Source organism: Lygodium microphyllum, chromosome 2 (genome assembly GCF_053477565.2).
Source record: "Lygodium microphyllum isolate KBCC chromosome 2, Lygodium_microphyllum_v1.1.10, whole genome shotgun sequence".
Taxonomy (NCBI): Eukaryota; Viridiplantae; Streptophyta; class Polypodiopsida; order Schizaeales; family Lygodiaceae; genus Lygodium; species Lygodium microphyllum.
This window is the reverse complement of record NC_141136.1, coordinates 155,330,588-155,352,479: the sequence shown is the minus strand read 5'-3', so window position 1 is coordinate 155,352,479 and position 21,892 is coordinate 155,330,588. Positions and strand designations below refer to the sequence as shown.

At 40.5% G+C, this 21,892-nt stretch overlaps 1 protein-coding gene across 1 annotated transcript; it reads left to right on the top strand.

Moving 5' to 3' along the window:
* Positions 1-2,706: 2,706 nt before the first annotated feature.
* On the top strand, positions 2,707-4,883 carry LOC148040504 (U-box domain-containing protein 8-like). The gene has a single exon (XM_087700000.1). It carries the CDS (start codon positions 3,124-3,126, stop codon positions 4,288-4,290), a length of 1,167 nt encoding a protein of 388 aa, XP_087556126.1. The 5' UTR covers positions 2,707-3,123; the 3' UTR covers positions 4,291-4,883.
* Positions 4,884-21,892: the final 17,009 nt, after the last annotated feature.

Here is a 21,892-nt window from a genome sequence, read left to right as displayed (position 1 = left end):
TCTGTGGAATAAATCATGAGATCCATGAGAAGGACCTTTTCACCCCCATTAACTCCTTCAAAACTTGGTGAAATATTGTTGAGGGAGCACATCATAAGCTTATCATCTATACAGATCGTAAAAATCTAGAATACTTTATGGGGGGCAAGCAAGATAAGCCATTTTTCTATCTAAATTCAACTTTGTCATCTCATAATGATAGGAAAATCAAATGCCTTCTTATGATGTCCATACATTGCACCTAGAAGGGAGATGCAACCTTTGATTGTCAAGATTATGCGTGCATAAAGCGTAAACAACTCAAGCTAAACATAGTGACCAACAAAACACTTGGGGACTTTCCTTTTATTATTCAAGCAAATAAGAAATTTATATGAACTTTCTTACCCAAATACCATATGCTAGCTACAAGAGAAGAGGGGCATTATCTTCATGATATCAAAGAAGTTGATGATTGGATTCTACAAGGGTATTTTCTATACACCACCAAAGTCAATGTGATTGCAAATACTCTACCTCCCTAGCAGTAGGCTTTTTTGGAGTAAACAAGAAAATAGAGCTCATATCATGTCACTTCTTCTAGCTTTAGATGGACATACAATACTTGTAACAAGGCCAAGGTTCTACATCATTGTCCAATTTTGATAGTAACAGGGCCAAAGATTCTACATCATTGTCCACATGTGCTAGTAACACGGCCAAGTCCACATCATTATCCACATGTGATACTTGTAATAAAACCATGGTTCCAGATACTCATTTGCATAGCCTATGATGCATAGTCCCAATAAACTGTGGTCATAGATATTGATGGATTTCATCATAACTTATTTCATGCATTTGGATACCAGTTCAATGGTGATTGACCAATAACCTAAGTAATCATTGTTGAGACGACACCAAAACTCTTTTTCGAGAACATTTATAATCAATAATGGCCCGTTGTTCATATTGAGTTTTTGAGAGGTTTCTTCAAACTTCTAGGCTTACAAATGAATCTATCCTTGTCTAATCACCCACAAAGTGAGACAAATGAAGAGTGCAAATTGAGTCTTAATCAATATCTTCCTTAATGCTCAACTATCATCAAAATAATTGGTGTATCTAGTACCCTTGGTTGAGTTTGTATATAACATCAATACTCCTACTTTGCTCTTGCTTCTACTCAACACACTCCATTCTTTGTTAATCATGGTCAATACCCCATAATGGATGTTCATATAAACTAGCAAGTGAAGAACCCAATGGCCATATGTGTAGATTTCGAGAAAATATACATCAAGCATGTTCAAGAGAAGTACAAGAGCAATGCAGATTGCCATTGATGCAACACCCATCATATAGGGTTATCACTTGATTTTGACTTCGCTATCCATGATCTTTGCGCTTTATGCCCTTCCCAAAAGCCAAATATTAAAGACTTGGACCATTCAAGATCGACGACCAAGAGGATCAAGTTGCTTACTATCTTTAATTATCACATTCCATGTTTTAGTCTTGCCACACATTCTTCATCTAAGGGAGTATCTTGCAATCACTGCCACTAGTAGAGATTGGTGGTCACCCAAAAAATGAAGTCGAGAAAACCCTTGATTTGTGGATCTCACGTGGAAGACCGGTAGAGATTAATGGTCACCCAAAAAATGAAGTCGAGAAAATCCTTGATTTGTCGATCTCCTGTGGAAAACCTAAGCACCTTGTCAGGTTCATGTTGCAAGCAAGCAAACATGGGATTGAGCTTTTAATGTTTAAAGAGCACTAGCTAAAGTACATAGTTGAAACTCAAAATCATCAAAGGGCAACATTGCTCCTCGTAGAACTTGTTACTAAATAGATAATGCCATTGATATGCATGTTCCAAAAGCTTCCACCTTATCTAGAAACTTTTAAGAGATCCGTTGGATGTTTTCAAAATGCTCCTTTTATCAGTGGTTTAGTGAACTCTTTGATCATGCTCATGTCAACTCTTCTATCATCAATCTTGTCAACACTTGTACACACACTTTTGTTAGCACTTGTGTTAGCCCGAATATCAATGTTTATCTAAAAGTCTCCTTGAACTAGGATAAATAGGGGTCTTGGGTACAAGCCCCTTGATCGTGCCAATGCCAATTGTGAGGCTCCTGTGAAGCAAGTCTTGTTCTAGTTCATGCCTTATCTTATCTAAGTCTTCTCTTATATTCACACGCATCAATCTTGTAATCAAGGAATTTAGTCTATATTCAACCTTGCTATTAATGATTTCAAATCTCCATCAAATTATCATTTGGTATTTTTGTGAGATCTATGCAAGCAATGCTCCTCATTCTTGTCATAGCTATAGAACAACAAATGTAATGGAGCTCTAATAGTAGAGGTCACAATAAGATAAGAAATTGATACGTGCAAGTTGTGAGTTAGAATGTAAGAGGGGGGAGGGGGCGAGCGAGAAACACCACTTCCCTACTAACCCAAGTGACGCTAGAGGAGGGGGTTACATGGACTTCTCTCAAAGTAGGCGCTGGTTTGAGATTCCTTTAGATAGATGGAAGTGCCTCCTCTTTAACTGGATCGAAGGCGCACATCCATGACGAGCATGCTCGCTCTAATGGGCGTGTGGCACGACTCTTATCGCTAACGACACGCTTCCCAAAACAAAAACAAAAAAATAAAACACCAGTTGTGCAATTATTGCTTTCTGAGAGACCAGGGGCGGCTCAGCGCGTGGATCGGTAGCCCCACAAGAGTTGTGGGGACCTCCTCTCTTTCTCCCACCTTCCTCCCCATTCCTGCGGACACGCGGAGCCCGAGAAACAGAATGCGAAGAAGAGAATACCTAGAGTCTGCTTCGTCTCTGTGGCGTGCTAGCAGAGGGGAGAGCACCATTTGCAACGTCTCCATATACCTACTGGTTGCCACGTCTTGCGTCAAGCTTGGCCAGACGAGAACATAACTGCTCTGTGCAGATTTGCAAGCTGATTTACCAAGGATCAGCGATTTTCCTTGTTTGAGGGTGTGGGGAGGGAGATACAGAGGGGGGATCGTCGCCCAATTTCGAATGGCTTGTAAATGGTGTTGTTGCGCTACCCGGCAGGAGACCTAGGTTTCCCTTGAACCTGCGCCCTTCACGTTTTGCTGTTTTTCATGGCTGCCCCACCAGAGGATTTCCGATGCCCCATTTCTTTGGAGCTTATGAGCGACCCTGTCATCCTTGCTACTGGACAAACCTACGATCGCACATCCATTCAGCGCTGGCTCGATGCTGGGCACAGAACTTGCCCCAAAACCAAGCAGGTGCTGTATGACACTAAACTCATTTCTAATTATGCCCTCAGAAGTCTTATCTACCAGTGGGCAAGTGCAAATGGAGTAGACCTCAAGAAGCCTGCTGAAAAATATTCCTCCGCTCTTACTCCGAGCTACGGCATGGTGGAGAGAGAGGGCCTGATACGTCTCAAGGCCCTTGTAGAGGGCTTAGTCAAAAGCCTCTCTAGCTCAGTCTTGCAAACACGCAGAGATGCTATCAAGAAGATCAGTGACTTGGCTAAAGATGGTAAGAAGAGTCGCAGTTGCATTGTGGAAGCAGGTGGTATTGCCTGCATCTTGGCTTTGATATCGAGCGGAGATTCACAAATTGAGGAGGTTGGGCTAGATGCCTTGTTGGAGCTCAGCCTAGATGACGAGAATAAGGTTGGTCTGGTTGCGGAAGGGGCTGTTGATGCAATAGTGCAGGTCTTAAGATCAGGATCCATGGATAGCAGGATTAAGGCTGCAACCACTCTCACCAGCCTAGCGCTGGTTGATGTCAATAAAGCTACAATAGGAAGCCGACTGGATACAATTCCTGCCCTGGTGAAGCTCTTGGCTGAGGGAAATTTGAGAGGAAAAAAGGAGGCGATGAATGCTCTCCGAGGACTCTGCATGTACCATGAAAATAAAGCAAGGGTAGTGTCTGCAGGAGTGGTTCCCATATTACTTGCTCTTCTTATAGAGGGAGGGACCGAACCTGTAGAGCATGCCCTCACTTTGCTGGACTTCTTATCCACAGCTACTGAAGGTAGGATTGCTATAATAAGAGAGCCAGCATTGCCAACCTTAGTCAGGTTGCTTAGGTCTGGTTCACCAAGAAGCAGGGAGCATGCTGCTGCTGTGCTCTGGTCGCTGTGCTCGAACAGCAAAAAATATACATTGCAGGCTATTAATGCTGGAGCCAAGGAAATATGTTTCAATCTTTTGCAGATGGGCACTGGTAGAGCAAAAAGGAAGGCCTCAGCACTGGTCAAGGCATTTCAAGAATGTGAACTAATGTAGTGGAATTTTAAGCATTTTATTGCTTTATTATCAATCACTGGATAGAAAAGGAAGCTTAGGTTGGCACTGGGGGCTGATAGCTTTTGTCTGTAAGATTTGCTGTCTGTCTTGCAATGTGACATGTAGCATGTTCTTTGCAGCAGAGGTGAACTTGTAAACATATGATATATAGGTGGTTCTGGGGTCAGCCTATGCTTGTAAAAATTCATAGCAAAGAAGTTGGACCTTCCAAGTTGAGTTTGCTTGCACCACCAGAAATCAGATAATTGGAACCAGGTTGTTTTGTATAACCTATGTGCAAGAATTTTAGTGCAGCTACACAAAAACCTCATCAACAGTGTGGAGCTTTAGTAGGCCAGTCTTAATAATATTTGCAGCCTCATCCCTCAACACAGGAAAAATTTGGTTGGAAATGAGGCTAAAGCATGAAACAATTAAAGAGCTTTAGTCGGCCAGTCTTAAGAATATTTGCAGCCTCATCCCTCAACACAGGAAAAATTTGGTTGGAAATGAGGCTAAGGCATGAAACAGTTAAAGAGTTTTGATCATATTGATTTGGAGATTTTGTTAATGAATTTCTTAAGCAGAATATTTAAAGGTGCCTTAATTTGTTTGCAAGCATAGGAAGGTTTAATTTTTGCAAATATGTAGCTCATTGTTGCATTCAATTGTTCGATGCCTCGTTGATTATTGTTTAAATTTGTACTCTAGTACATGGCCCTTTGATTAGTTTAAATGCACATTTTAAATTTCTGCAAACGGATTCTCTTTAATTGATCTGTAGGTTCTAAGCACAGGATGTCATGTTCAGCTGCAACACAATTATATGAACTAGAACTGCAACAATTTGTTTGCTGCAATTGGGAACTTTTTCATGACTTATAATCATTATCAGGCAATATTTGGGGCAGTTTACATCTATGCTACTGTATCGATTTAATTGTTTGGCAGACATTTCTAGAAGCATGGGTGAATTTTGCTTCATCTGTCAATGTGCATGGAAATTTTCTCATTTTCTTCTGGTAACAAAATTGTTCAAAGACGTGAGCAAATGATTTGAAGGTCAGAGTGGTCCATCTTGGAATGTCCCAATGTGAATTCTACATATACTGAGCAGACTAGGATTTCATTGTTTGTAAATCTGAAACTTGAGATATATTGAGGCGTTTGAGATTTTGAAATTTTGAGGAACTCAAATTGTAGATTCCCATCACATATGCAGGGGGAATAACTACGCCATTAGCTAGTCCCCCGCCAACCCCAAAAAAGAAAAAGAAATAAAAGAGACATGCCACTTCAATGTAAGGGCTGAAGATGGGCTTCTAGAAATCCCAACAATCACATTGTCAAAAGTACGTAAGAGTAAGAAATATGCTCCTTATTATGAAGTGTTGAACTTGTGTTCGTGAACTTGTGACTACCACTATATAGCAAGTCATACTGAGAAACCAATGTGCGTTAATAGGGCGTTTGATTTGGGATGGTTGATTAATAGGGCGTTTGAGATGGTTGAGGTTTTTCTCAATTGCAACGACAATAGGTTACCACAAAGCTTTCATGAATGACAAGTAGGTAGGCAACTAAGGTAACAAGGGGAGAGTTGGTGGTTCGGCATGTCTTGAAAGCACATGCTTATTAGATTGCATGAGTGGAATTGGACTTTGGAACATGGGTGATGGTGACAAAAGTGGCACTTGAACTAGCATTGATGCGTCAACAAATATGGCTAGGGTTGCAATCATGTATGTGCTATGTTGGACTACACTTGTGCTTGAGGGAAATGGATGCTCCAGGTTTATACCAAGAAGGGGGTCAAGGAGTAAGGCCAATACTTAAGTGGCATTTACAAGTGAAAGCACTTGGTGATGTCCATATTGGTTCAGTTTCTACTCTTAATACTGGTCTAACATGTGAAGCGCATCCTGATACTCTTTTTAGAGGTTTTCTTGATACAAGGAGTTTTTATCATTCCCTAGATAGAAACAAAAGATAATTCATCATGGAATTTTGTAGAAACCCATAGGAAATTCTTTCTATGTGAGAACCATTTTTATACATAGAAATCAAAAGATTTGAGGTAAATTCCTAGTTATTTGTAAGTATAAAATACAAACATTATAGGCTCATGTTCTTACATATGTCAACTCTTAAGTAGGAAATCCAATGGGAAATTTTTAACTAGAAAATTACATCAACACATAATGCCAAAAACAATAATTAAAAACAAGATTTGGAAAATAGCATAAATCAAAGAATACATTGAGCAGCACACATGTATGTTTATGCATTGTTCAAATCTCTAATATGTTGAAAAGTAATGGATATGATAAATGAAGAGGTTTAATTATATCATTGGCTTGTTGGCTTCTTTGTGTCCTTGCACAAGACTTGAAAGCTAACAATAATATTTTTGAGAGACACACACACACACACACACACACACACACACACACACACACACACACACATATATATGTACATGTCATGAATTGTTTCCACACCAGAAAGCTCTAAATGCTTAGTTTCCATGTTTTCTCTTTCTATTGTCATATCAACTCACATTAAATTCAAATCAAGAAAATTACAATATGAAAAAATGCATATTAAACATCAGTACTACATTATTAAGTGATCATCATATACAATCAAAACATAACTCAACTAGAAAGTTACCCATTTGAACATAATTTGAAATGTTAGCCTCAATACCTTGGTTTGGGAGATAATTAAAATCCTACTTTAAACAAAGTAAGTATTGAAGATTATGCTTTCAATGTATGGCTTAAATCACGACACAAATTTATCTATACCTTTGACGTTTTTTCCTTTTTGTTGTTCCTTCTTTTCACTCTTCTTTGTTATAAATGATCCCTCATCTTCTCACTTAGCTAGGGTATCATATAGAACATGCCGATATGTAATAAGTTGTATTTTCATTATTCACTAAGTTATTAAGGTATTTTTGTCTCAAAAATGTATGTCATGTACCTTTTTCTTTGATATACTTCATAATCATAATTATCATCGATTGAATGAACTGACATTAAAAAGTAGACTTAATAATCATGTTAAAAACATGCATCTATAGGAAAAGGATTATATACCTTGTGTTTCCTTGAGTTATTGATACTTTATTACATGGTTTATTTGCATTTGGTTGAGTACACTCTTTTGGATTATTCATGCAAGAAAATTTTTGAAAACCCTACACAGATTTTTATATCAAGTGTCTTGTCTTTATTTTTATATTCATGTGAACACCACATGCTAGGTAGAATCTTTATTTTCTTATCCTTTTTTTTGGATACACACAATCATCAATCCTTCAATCTAGATCATGTGTTCTCACCTTCCATATATTTTCTTGCAAGTAAACTATAGTTAGCTATCCCACTTTAACTTGCTTCATTTCATAATTGATTGACCTTATATTGGCACATTTTAGATCATTTACCTCACATAAAGCATTTAAAGGAGACTTCAAATCAATGATTTCATTCTTTTCTAGCCAAGGAAGATTGCAACCAAACTTTATGTACCAACTACTCTAATAGTCTAATACAATTCTATGAAAATGGCATAAAACCACTCTATAAGACACTCATGCCTATAGTGGTGTCCACAAGCAACTTTCATGGCCACCTTCAACCACAATATATCACCTATAGTTATAAGTTCAAAAGAAGAGTTTTACTTCACAATTGCATCATAGCAACAAAAGTGATGTACATGCTTTTCAATGGCCGACAACCATGGCCACAATGGTATTTTCAACACATTTTACCACTACCTTAACTCCCACTTTATAAACTTAATCTTTTGAGAAACATTTTCATATGTTTTGTTACTCTTTCTACCTCTATGTTACAAGTTTGATTAATATGTTTCTTTTCACATTAGTTGCATCCTTGTATCTTAACTTTTTTCATCCTATTGTTATTTCCTCCATTAGAGTTACTCTTTTGTATGCATGGTCATCGTCATTTGTTGAAAATCTCCAAATTCTTTTGCCCTATCAATACATGAGACGCGTATGAGACCTAGTAAATACCATTTCAGGCAATTATTACCCCTATATAAAGATCTAGTAAGGATCCATCACGTGGTAATATAGATGCATTAAATAAAAATACCATGCAAGAATTTTCCAAAATCTATATTTCTTTTTGTAAGGAAAGATACATTATTAAATTGCAATGAAATTATCATAGATATATGAACACAACAAGAAATTGCAAAAACATATACAATATGTTCTAATAGTGGAGCTAAGTTCAATCCCAAGAGCTCCTTGGACGTTGCTCTCCGTGAACCAAGTTGTTCTCTCAAAGTATCTATATCTTCTCTCAACCAACCATGGTCACTAGTTTAGTTATAGAAAGCATAAACATTGTATATAAATATCAATCATAAATAGAAGAGATTCAAGATACCTTCAACCTCACCTAGTACATAAGACAAACATCATTGCACCTACTTCTGATTTTCCTCAACCTTGTAGGATTTATGATACTTACTAGGACTCCTTGATGCTAGGAGGCATATTCCATGGTGGATTCCGTAAAATTATATTTATTGCCAGGGCTCATACACAAGGTGGATTCCTTGTGCAAAAAGTCGATGGGTACGCCTATCTTTTTTGGGCATCTTGTTAATTTAATGTGCAAGTGGGTGATTCCACAAAGTACATATTTAAATTAATGGACATTTATGAGTTTAGAGTGTGCACTCATAATAAATTAAGGTTAGGACTGAGTTCTAACCAATTTATTTACTTTGTAGCTAAAGATTGCTAGGTATTTATTTTTTTCGGCTTAATTTTAATATTTTCTAACAATTGTGAATGCTTCAGTTGATGTGTAGAGCAGATGGCACTGGGAAGCACTGGGCGATAGCATGTATTGAAGTTATTTAGCAGAAATTATCATTTTTGATGGGTGCGCATCTTAGACATGGCACCAATATTTATTTTGACGCGCTTATTTATTAAAGCGCTTGACATATATTTATTATTTTGTATACCCATGGATGCATGATTTAAATATTTGTTATTGGACATTGTATTTGGGCACAACCCGACTCTTTGGGCACCCAACTGCTTTATTCTTTATGTGGACAAAAGCAAACACAAAAGCTAAAGCATGCTAATCGTAAATTTGGGCTATTTTTGAGCTTGGAGATGAATAATATATTAAATACATGCTTTGTGGAGCGCTCACACAAGGCATGGGGGGAGATTTTACCCAATTAGTCTTTTGCTTCATGTCGTGCAAGTCTTCTCTCTTGTTTTTTGTACAAAAGTAGAGTTCTTTTGTTATTGGGGACCTTCCGGCGCTAGCTACATACGCATACAACATCCGATTTGCGCACCACTTTCATAGGGCAAGACACAATAAGTAGATTAGAAGCTCTAGAGCGGTTGTGTGGAGAACTCAAAATGGATAAATTAGAGGTAATAAAAACCAAACAAGAACTTCAAGAAAGACTAGATGCGACCCAGTATGCTCTAAATAGAACTCCAAGAGAAAGACTCAAAACTTCAAGAGAACAAAAAACTCAGCACTTAAGGCTAGGGAGGAAGAAGTGGAGGAGTTGTGAAAAATAATATTAAACAAATCACAAATGATTGATATCACACTCCAACTAGCTCAAAGAACACAAAAATAGTATTGCATGAGAGAGAAAGCCCAAAGCATCAACAAATATATGGCCAATGGAGGAAGACCGCATATATAGGCCTATAAGAGACAGTAGCCACTAGCTTGATAGGGGTTGTAAGACTAGTAGAAAATGAGACCCAAAGGCTATAAGAGACATCACTAATGAAGATATCTATTGATTTAAGAGTAGCATTGTATAGTGAGAGTCAACACAAGGTCCAATTGGAAGTATATAAATATATATGTCAATCATGGATAAGTAGTAGAAAGTTTTTAAGGAAGCTACACTGCTAGTATGTATTCCATGGATTGAAGATCTAAATGAACTCAAAGCTCAACTAAGGTTGATTTCTAGTACCTTGGAGAGCTTAGAGCACATTTGAGAAACCAATCCAATGTTCATAGAGCAAACAAAGGAGGACTTAGTCCATGACTTGAGAAAGAAGGTTACGAGGATCAAGAACTAGAGGCTATTTGTATTTTGCAACTAGAAACACCACACCAAGAATCTCCCATTACCATAAAGCCTCCGATAATTATGGTACCTCCATTGATCTACTAGAACCACTAGAGTTTGATGCAAGTAAATCCAAAGAGCACTTTGTAGAAGAAAAAGATCAAGAGCGGGGTATACCATGATGGTGCAGACATATACTAAAAACACAATCTTAGAAGTTGAATATCCTCTTCCCCTTAAGCTCCTATCTCAAGAAGAAGAGGAAAATCTAGAAAAAGTTGTGCAATGGCACCAAGAAAGACATAGATCGGGCACCTTGGTAGTCTTTGACTTCAAGGTGAGTGAGGAAAGTAGGTTTATAAGATCACTACCCTTATGCACAATATATTGCTCATATGAGAAGTTGAGAGTATAGCATGTAAGTAGCTCGACTAGTTGGATCTCATTGCCCAAGAAAGGTCTTACTATACACAAGGAAGCAAGGGCAAATATCTCAAGCAAAAACCAATGGAAGCATGCAATCACCTCAAGATCTTGACAAGTTGCTATGACAACTAGTCATACCATACAAATATAGGCTCCCACCACTATTTTTTACATAAATCTAGGTATTGATCAAGTGGTGATGGTTTGACTCAACCTAAGAGTTACCTTATTATCTACATTTCATGTATACTTATTGGAAGACATGATGGATATAATAGGTTTGCCAAGTATCTATACCCTTTCTTCCTTGAGTCATCCTTATAAGTGCATAAGTTTGAAAAGGAATATCTCTTTAGCAAAGGATACATCTAGAAAACACTCTGGTCACTTCTCGAGTAGTGCATTATCTTCCACACACTCAATTGCATTTTATTCAAGAAAAGAGAAAAAAGAATAGAAAAGAAAAGAAAAGAAAAGAAAAGAAAAAAAAAAGCACATCATATTTTACTACACCTAGGAAGCGTTTGGTCGCCTTGGTCAACCAGTCCTTATTTCTAACTCTCTCGTGTCCACAACCCCTATATCACAATCTCAAGGAATATCAAGGGCATGATATCTCAATCTTGCTTAGACAACCTATCACCTTGAGATCGGCAGAGCACAACATCACACCAATTAGGTTCTCAAATTGTGGGATCACATTCGAAGTTCACTTGCAATTTGACCCAACTCCTAATTGCACAAGCATGTGCATTAATCATTGCACAACTAAGGTAGATACACCCTTAGAAAGAGCATGAGTAACCTGTGTCAAGCATAATCTGTCATGCCCTCATCCACTAGACAATCACCACCCTCCCACTCTTTAACGTATCCCTATTAGAGCACAAGCAATCTACTATAACAAGCTTCTTTTGGTGTGAGTGCCATGGAACTAGCACTTGTCTAGGAGGGGGCATCATGTTAATCACAAGTGCAAAAGTCCTTGACAATACATTTTAAAAGAAAAAGAAACTATTGTATCTCCCTCCAATACAAATTGTATACAAATTGAATGGCACCATAAGACTAAGATATGCACAATCTAATTTTCACATTTTAATCTCCCTTCCATGAAGATTGTATATAAACTGAGTGGCACCAAAGACTAGAATGTACACGATCTAATTTTTACATTTAGAGTAAGATCTAGGTGCATACAAAAGAAGGGAAGATTGATCATATGGCCATAAAGACAATCATGTATAAAAAGTATGAAAAAGAATAAAAAATGCTATTCATGTGTATGCTAACTTATCTTTCTATCTCTCTTGCTACTCCATTATCCAAGTGTGTGAGAGTGCATGAGAGGGAGTGAATGAGAGTGTGTGGAGTGAGGCACGTGCATGGTGAAGCTTCATCTATTCTCTTTCTTCCTCTACATCTAGTGAGTTGAGTGCTTGAGAAAGAGTATGTGGTGTTGAGTGTGTGAGGGATGTACAACATGAAGCCCTATGTTGACATCGCAAAGAACGTCAATAAAATAGCGAAGGACCTTGAGGTGTGGTTTTCTTATATTGATGGAAGCAAAAAGTTAGGCTTTTGCATCCATTGGCAATTTTTTGAGTTTGGACTTAGGCTCGTTTCCCCCATGGGTAGGTATTGTAGACCAAGTTAGTGTGTTTTGTGAGCAAGTAGGTGTGGGAGGACCTGAAAGAAGAGCCCACCACTCTTGCCTAGGGATAGACACAACCATGTTTGGAGGCTTTCAAATTTGGGGGAATGGAATTACCTAGTTGAGCAATCCCTCACGGAGCATATTAGTAAAGGGATAGTTGAGTGATTCAAAGAGAGTTAGGCTTTTGGCTACCTTAGAGGGAGTGGTATAGGGATGAAGAGGGTTAGAAGGTCACTAGGCCAACCATGAGGTGTCTTTATATACATTCTAAGAAATGACATCATCTAGGAGATAAAGCTAATTAAGCTTCAATATATGCCTATTCAATAGAGAAAGATGGGGAAGCTCCACTTTCAAAATGTGGTGGAGGAGAACTTGCATCGGAATCTATACAAGACATCAACACTTCTCCAAGGATATTAGGTTCTTGCAAGTTTTTACTTTTTCCTACTGATTAACTACCAAAAGGATTCTACACATTAGCTATGTTCTCTAGCCATGCTCAACAAGTTTTTACATCCTCCCCTTCACTTGATAGAAAATAATCACTCATATATACTAATGTACATGGAGAATCAACCTTGAGTGCCTCAAATGGACCCTAGGAGAAGGGCTACTTGGCCCCATAGCCTTCACATCTAGTAAGGCAAGCCTTGTTTGGGCCCTATCATTATGATCGAGGTAACCACATGAGAGATAAGCTGAATGGGAACCAACTTGATTCCTTTGTGAATTGACTTTCTCTCAATAGTAGAGGAATAATATTTTAAGTATATCTTTATGGAGAGATGGGTGTGGATTAATCTTATAGAGCTACGAGAGCTAGGCCACCCCCTTTTGCAAGAGCTACCCCTTTTTCAAACTTTGATAGGGTAGAGATGCTGACTGGGAAGCTTTCAAGAAGATACCCAGGGAGGTATTTTGCATTGAAGACACCAGTTTGATTACCTGCAAGACTTTCCAAGAGTGGGTTCTACAACCCAATAAGGGTCTTGTGGGGCTACTACAGAGTTATTAAGAGAATTTGAAATAAGTTTGAGTAGTTAGATCTTGCAAAACAACAAGCTCTTGCAAGTGAGAAAATTGAATTGTTTCTACAAGCGGTAGATCCTGAGCTTCAAGAGAAGCTTGATGATGTGTTAGAGGATCAGACTACAGAGACATGGCTTAAAACAGAGTAGAGGTATGTTAAGGAAGTTGTTACTGCACTGGTGAAAAAGAATAGAAGAAGAGAAAGATTGAATGTATCTAGCTTGCCCACTGTTAGGGGCAAAACAATTGATATATCCAGTAAGCCACCCACTTTTGTGGCTACCCCTATGGTTGCACCTGTTGTTCCCACTGCTAGGGAAGATGTATTAGATGAATTGGTCAAAGGCATATGGGATCTTTAGTTAAAGGCCACAAAATTGGATGAGAAAGGACAAGAGGAAAGGGGATGAGCAACAGCAACCCCTATGCCAGGGAAAAGATGTATGTGGTGTGATAGTTTGCAGCATGAAAGGAAGGATTGTGTTGCTTATTAGGAGGCCTTGGCACGACAACTCATCCTTTGGAGAGGAAGGTGTGCAAAAGTTGTTGGAAGAGTTGGCTATCTGAAATGCTTATGCGGTTGTACATGCTTCTACTTTTGGTCTACAGTTGGATAGAATGCTTGGCCAAGTGATGGTGGTCTGAAGGTTACAGTATGGACACATGCTTTGCATGTAATTGAAAAGAGGAAAGTTATTGATAGTGAAAGGGCAAAACATTTGTGACATAATTAGCTGTGAATCACTAGTAGATGCATATTTAGTAAAAGGACAAAACATGGATGTACTTGTGGAAGAGAAACAGAAGAGAGATAAAGATAATGCAAGGATATCTAAGAGAGTGACAAGAAGAAGTGTGGATCCTCCTAAAGCTACAAATCAACCACCTCTCGAGCATGTTATGAAAGAGGTTGGGCAGGGGCAAAAACATGATAGCAAGCAAGAGGGCAAATAGTTGGAATATAAGTTGTAGTAGTCTAATATTGAGACAGCCCCACAAATGCCTTGGAAAATCCTATAGTGGAAGATTCAGTCATTGCATCTATAGATTTTCTCAATGCATCTAAAGAGGTTTATGAAGCTCATGTTTTACTTGATGTAGGGAGTTAGAGGAAGATTGGTGAAGTGTTGGATGCACATGATTTACATGATACAATTATTGTTTATAAGACAGTTCATAAGCTCAAGGATATGTCTTTAGAGGATATTAGATGTAATGCTCCTCAGTTGTGGAAAATGTTTCGGATGCTTTGTCAAAGGCCTTAATAGGCAATTCTAAGATGCTTCAAGATATGGACTACTTCACTATTTTTGGTGATGGTGAGAATATGTTGGATGCAAGTGAGGCTTAGTTTATGTTTGATGTGGTACTCAATATTCAATATAAGAAGATTCCCATGTACTGGTGGACTCTGAAAGAGCAGACATGTTGTTATGTATTTGTTGATGGGTACATTGATAGCATGTATATGGAGATTCAACAGCCTTTAGTGTATGATACACACCCAATGCCTTATGACCCCAGAGGGGATACTAGGTATGGTTCTCAAGAGTTATGTAGATACTGAGTATTTTGATCTATGATCTAGGGGGATACCTTCTTATATGCATGTTAAGCGACAAGTTGACGCTATGGGTATTTGACCTAGGTGGTGCATTAATGGCACATACTAGAGGATGTGTAGGTTTAGAGGGGGTGGATGTCATGCCACTACACGCGGACACTGTGTGAAAAACCATTGAATGCATCATCATTTGAATTTCTTATTAATCTAGAGATTCAATGCCATCTTAGTCATTAGTGCTAGTGTCTATGCTATGGATGGTTCAAAAATACTAGATTTTTGGATAAATTTAGCCTATTTTTGATATTCTGGATATTATTCCTTGTAAATATCCTAAAAAGCTATGGAAACTTCTAGAATAGGGTGACATGCAAAAAACAAGTTGCTTTTTCAACCAGTTTTGGAGATTTCCTGAAAAAGAAGGATTGGCGAAATTGTGCACTATGCGATTGCAGATTAGAGGCAGCAAATAACACTCTAAACTGGGAGAAGAAGAAGGAGTGATCCAGGAGATTTTTGATTAAGTGTTGGGGTTTTACCCCCCTTTGGAGCCAACAAAACCACCAAATTTACGGTCTAAGCAACAGAGAAGAAGCTACAGTTTGATGCACGTTTTTGGTCTACAAGGGAGCTCTAGGAGATCTAACGCTTGGAGATTGCTTCTGAATAGTGCCAGACAAGGAATTTATTTATCTTCTTAGGTTGTATCTATACATAATGCTTTGATTCATTGTGCTTTGTCTTTAACTTGTGTACCTCTTGCCTATTCTTTTTATTCTCTTCTATCTTCTATTCTCTACTTCTGTCTCTCTCTGATCCCTGGTGGATACGACCTTTCGACTAAAACCCCTCTGACATCGTACGACGTAGTTGTATTGTAAGATGTGGTTGGACCACTTCCTTTTCAAGGAGATTTCATACTTATTTGGCACTTTGATTTTCTACCCACTCTTCCAAGTCTTGGAAGAAGTGGTTTACACACTGCTAGGTTGGTTTTTATTTTCCTATCTCAGAGGTGAAACAAGACCTAATCCATGAGCTTGTTCCCTCACAACATAAAAAATGAAAAGAATCCCATCCTTACTTGGGGAAACCCAAGCAATGGTGATGGACTCCCTGCTTTAGCATGGCAAATCTCCCTCACTCCTTATGGACTTGGAGAGCGTGCATGATGGGCTATTAGCTCAGTTGCGGTAGAGCATGCCCTAATAATTGCATTGTTGCACTTGGGCTATGAAGAATTTTAGACACATGGGTAGTTAGATGTGCCCATCAATGCCTAATCCTAAGATGGATATATCCAATTCTATTACCAATGAACATTAGCATGGCATATTTCTCCTCTCTTGACTTTTGGGATCAAATTCTTTTTTGGGAGGATGGACAAGGTAATAGGTGAAATTCTATGGGGATTCAACTTTCTATTCATCCATGGGATCCACGCAATCCAAGGAGGACTGCTTAAACCCCAAGACTCCTCTCGGGAATCTATACATTCCTTATTAGTGTATGGATGACTCTCTCTTTAGCTTAGATGTGAAAGAAGGAGCACTTGAGAATGCCAATTCACAAACCAAGAACTACGGAGCTATCCTTCTGATTGGGGGGTGGTGGAAGGATCATACTATCAGAGCCTCTTCTACTTTACTCATGGGTCTATAGAAGCAGTAATTGGTTTCAATTCCCATGTTCGAGGGGTCCTCCAACTAAGAAGGACTCCTCAAGAAGGCTAGGATTTTATGCCTATACATAGGAGCAATGTCAGGTGGCATGTATAGCCCTAAACACAAAGAAATCTTGGGTGACAATTGTTCCCAAGTATTTAAGTCCATCCACATCAATTGGGTATTTCAGGAAAACCCAAAACCAAATTGATACCATGAGAGAAATGCCTTTGTTTTTCTATTTTGCGATAGGAGTAGGTTCGAAAAAGGATCCCAAAGTGTACAGTTCAAAGTTGAGTGTTGATGAGGATCTCCCAATGCCTCTCTCTCTCTCTCTCTCTCTCTCTCTCTCTCTCTGTATTTTCTTTTCCTTTTCCAATGTTTACCACAACACAGGGGAGCGGGAAATGGAAAAAAGGAAATAGCAAAAGGCACAGGACAAAAGGAAGAAAAAGGCGCCTTAACCGGTAACCAAACCCTGAAAAAATTAAAAGCACAGGCACGACCCTAAGGAAGTCTTAGAGTCACCCAAGGAAAGTAAAAGAGTAAAAAGTGCACCATTAAGTGTGAAAGCGCTCCCGAATCCTTGTAAGAGAGCGCCAGGCTCACCCCTGTGCAAATTGTATGCATTAGTTGGGAATAGGATAGACTAGAACGGTGGGAAATGAGAAATGGGCCTACGCTAATGGCCGGCCATGTATAAAAGGGGATGACCGCCCATGAAAAGTAGGGCATGTATATAAAGTTGAAAAGTGAATGAGAAGCTCATTCTTGTGTATGGCCAAAGCTTCTTCTTCTTCTTCTCTTGTTTCTTGCCTTCTTGCTTGTGCTTGAGAGAGGGATTGAGAGAGTGTGAGGACGGAATCGAGTCTTGAGCGCCGCACGCATCAAATCGAGCATAGAAGTAGGGTTTGCAGCCCGAACCAGTGCTCGAGATAACTAGGAGATTGAGGAGGTTTTAATCCGTGAAACAAGTAAGAATTTTGGTTTGTTGGAAGCATTAGTGTAGGACTACCATTCTGCATCTCTGTTTTGCATTTTAGCTGCACTAGATTAAGGTTAGATTAGGTTAAGAAAAGAGAAAACAGAGGTTTTGGCTGCTGCTGGAAATAGGGAAACAGGGGACTAGATTCAAATTTAGGAGACTAGATTCAAATTTCTGGGTAAAACAGGGAAAGAGAACTGGCTTTAAGGCTTTGCAGTGCTAGGAAAGGACCTTAAGAGGCTTGGGAGGCCAGGACAAACCTCATTTCACTGATTAGCTTTGAGAGAGAGAGAGAGAGAGAGAGAGAGAGAGCTTCTGGTTGCCAAGAAGAGGGAGCGCTATCATGATTCTGGGTGCCATCAATTTGTGCTACTCCGGTGAGTCTGGTGTTTCTTAGTAGTGCCCTAATCAGATTTGGAAAGTCTCTTGTGATTGTGTGTAGCAGGCATCAAGTGGGATTGAAACGCGTCGGAATCGCACCTGCCGCCAGACGCAGTCGGACCAGGTCTCAATGGTCCGATTCCCAAAATTGGACCACCCGAGTCATGGAGTCGAACCAGCCCTGTCCGATTCCCAGAATCGGACAGTCCGATCGAACGTGCCACGTGGCACTCGGACCGCCCATCATAATCGGACCACTCTGTCCGCCCATCATAATAGGACCGTTCGACTACTAGAGTCGGACCAGACCTGTCCTACTGCAAGAATCGGACCACTGTGTCCGACTGCAAGAATCGGACCGTCCAAATCCTAGAGTTGAACCAGCCCTGTCCGATTCCCAGAATCGGACCATCCTGCCAGAAAGAAAAAAACGAGGATCTTTAGTTGACCCTGTCACAGACCTGACCCCCAGAACACAACCCTGAACACCCCCAAGACCCAGTTTGACCATTAGAACCTCAGAGACTAATCAAACTTAGAGCAGAATAGAAAACGTAGCACAGACCTTCAGAAAGACCATAGAATACGCGAGGACCGAGCTTAGAACTCAAATCAGGCTAAGAATGTGGAGAGAAACAGAGTGGAGTTCGCATTAAACACTTTTTGCATCGGCACTTCACTCTTGTGTTCCACTAAGTTTGCACTGCAAGAAAAGAGAAAAGCCTGTTTTCACACCAAGCACCAAGAAAGCACTAAGCGTAATGTGTGAATAAGGATTGCAGCTGCTTTCAAATAACAAGGAACACATCAGGATATCTAATAACATTAAGGAACCCACTAGTAGGAGAAGACCCCAAGATTTAGACAAGTGCCTGAGTGCCCTACTAGTAGGACCTGGAGAATGCATGAAGACACGGAAGGCAACAATATAGAGGATTGGACATTGCCGGCGGAGCTGTTTGGATTGATTGACAACCTTGTGGAGCTGGAAGCAGAAACAATGTTGGGATCGAGAGGCGAACAAGGAGAGGATCAATTAAACTTAGGAGAATTTCCAACCTCAGTCCAGGAACTAGTCCACAACTATGATCAACTCACTAGGACCGTGATTCAGGGCAGACCTGTAGAGGAAGTGGTAGCAAACCTGGAAGAAGAGAGAAGAGCGATCAAGAGAGCGTTAGAAGGCATAATTGCTTACAACCATGAGCAAAGGGCTAGAAGGCTACATCAAGACGTAGATATGTACGAGGCTAGACGAGTGCTAGACCTAGCTGGAGCGGCCAAATCCGAACTGAATGTAGAGAGGGAACGGGCAGCAGAGGCTGACATGACATTGAGCGAACTGGTAGCAAAGCGACTCTTGGACAATACGTCCGTTGAACAGAGTGCTACTGCCCTAGCCACTGCGCTACTATTGGGATTGGGAGTCACGCAAGGGGCTAAAGGGCAGGCTAGAATCCCCATCGTAGCAAAACAACTAGCTAGATACGAATCTAGCAATGACCCGTACAGCTTCATGGAGCAGTTCGAGCAAGTATGTGAGGCAAATGGTCTTACTGACCCTGCGCAGCGAGCTCAAGCTTTCAGCCTGCCCTTAGGCGATAAGGGGAGGACCTGATATTCTAGTCTAGACGACGCAAAACGTACGAACTTTGCTCGCCTTAAGGGCCTCTTCATCAAGAGGTTTTCGAAGGCAGGGTATTCGGATAACCTCATCGTTAGGTTGATGAATATCAGTCAAAGGGAGAAGGATGACATTAGGGATTATGTCACTCAGGTGCGTAGCCTCTACAAGAGAATCCCTGCCAATGAGCGATCTACCGAGAGGGCAGTGTCTACAGTGTTCATGAACGGGATTCGGAGTGAGGAGCTCTATAAGGCTTTGGCCAGTAACTCCACCTTGCAATGGGACATGCTAGCTAGAGTTTTCGAGGAGGCAATACGCGTAGATGATCAACTCAGGGAACGCAGCATGAGGACTGCCAACCGAGAAAGTGCAAGCTAGAGGGACCCTGAGAGATCAACTACTTCGGGGGAAAAAGCAATTGCTAGTGTGCAGGATAAGGGAAAGAGTGTAGACCACGACCAGGGGATGGCAAAAATGAGAATTGAGATTGCACGGTTTTGCAAGAGCTCATGAGGAAGCCTGTGAGATCGCATGTACAATGTATATACTGCGGCGACAATCACCTCCCAGTTGAGTGCCAAGATTCTAGATCTCAACCATGCTTAAATTGCGGTAGATTTGGGCATGATGCAATGCATTGCAGAATGCCGAGGAGATTCCCATATGCACAACAGTACAACCCTCCATACTTAGATAATAGGCCACCCAATTTCTTTGGAAGGGGAGCCCAGTTAGCTCTTCCAGCACTGACTGACTCAAGATTTGCCGTGCCTAGGCTCAAGATGAACCCAACTAGTATACCCAGACCACCAGGGCCTTTTGTAACCCACCCATCTAGCGATGCTCCTGTTCACTTTGTGGAGGAGCCTAATGAGGAAGAAACATATGTCAACCCGTACATATCCTATGACAAGGAGGGCAACCCAGTCCTGATGGACTATCGGTCGATGCTGATGATGACTTTAGGAAGAGGAAGAGGCAGGGGCTTTGGAGGGCCTAGCCAAGATCCAGTCACATGCTGGACTTGCGGCCACCTAGGCCACATTTCATCACGCTGCCCAGAACGAGAACAAGCTAACAAGGACAAAGCAGATCTCTGATGCACAGAGTGTGGAATCACACATCTCTTTCCTGACTGTCCTAGGCGGAAGCCATCAACCAGCTCTGCCAACATGCCATCGGTGCCTTTGGGGCTCTTTGGAGATGAAACCTTTGACAGTGAGGATACACCCATCCCACTACAGGTTATGACGCGAGTGCAAACAAAATAGGTAGGCATCTCTTTGCTAGGGCCAAGTAACATTGACGCAACCTCAATAGAAAAGAAAAGCCAGAGGAGACAGAAAAAGAGAACCGATGCAAAGATAACTCTTAAAACCAAGGAAGCGACTACGTTAGTAACGGGAAAGAGGGTCACAGACGCAGAGGCGGAGACCTCAGCTCCTAAGACAACTGAGCTAGGGAGTGCCATGGTAGGGGAATATCCCCACCCCAAATGGCAGCTCAAGGCTATAGCTAAGGTCAAGGAGTGGGTCAAGGACGCCCAAAAGCACCTCAAGGACGCTGAATCCATATTAGAAGATCCTATTGACTATTTCTCCAGCGTGAGCACACCAGTCTCACCTTTAAAACCACAAGCTGCGAGCATACCTGCACCATTGGGGGCAACTCAACAGCAAGGCCAAGGGGAAACTTTCCAGGGCAGACAGAACGCATGGCCTAGAAATGCTAGCCTCAGGGGAAGACAAGAGCCCAGTAGCCTCCTCACAACCTTGTATTCTACTCCATTAACTCTAAGCTTGGAAGACCTGCTTAGGCAGAATCATTCCTTATGGCAGGAGTTAAAAGACTTGATGGAGGGACACATAGGACTTGTGGGTGCTGATCCACAAGATCATGATGCGGTTACACAGATCCCAAGTCTGACTCTACACTCAACTCCTAAGTCTTTGCACATCAATGCTTTTTGGGAAGGCACTGAAATGCATGCAGTTTTGCCCGTCCTAGCCTTAGGAGATATGACGCGAAAAAGGAATTGTAGACACAGGCGCAGGTGTTAGTGTACTAAACCATGCAGTCTTAGAGGCATGGGGAAACCCTCCTGTAGAGACTGCCAGGTTTAACGTCACGTTAGCAAATGGAATGAAGG

Bases quoted from the DNA above. Each gene is read 5' to 3' on its own strand.
- LOC148040504 (XM_087700000.1), top strand. From the start codon at position 3,124: ATGGCTGCCCCACCAGAGGATTTCCGATGCCCCATTTCTTTGGAGCTT.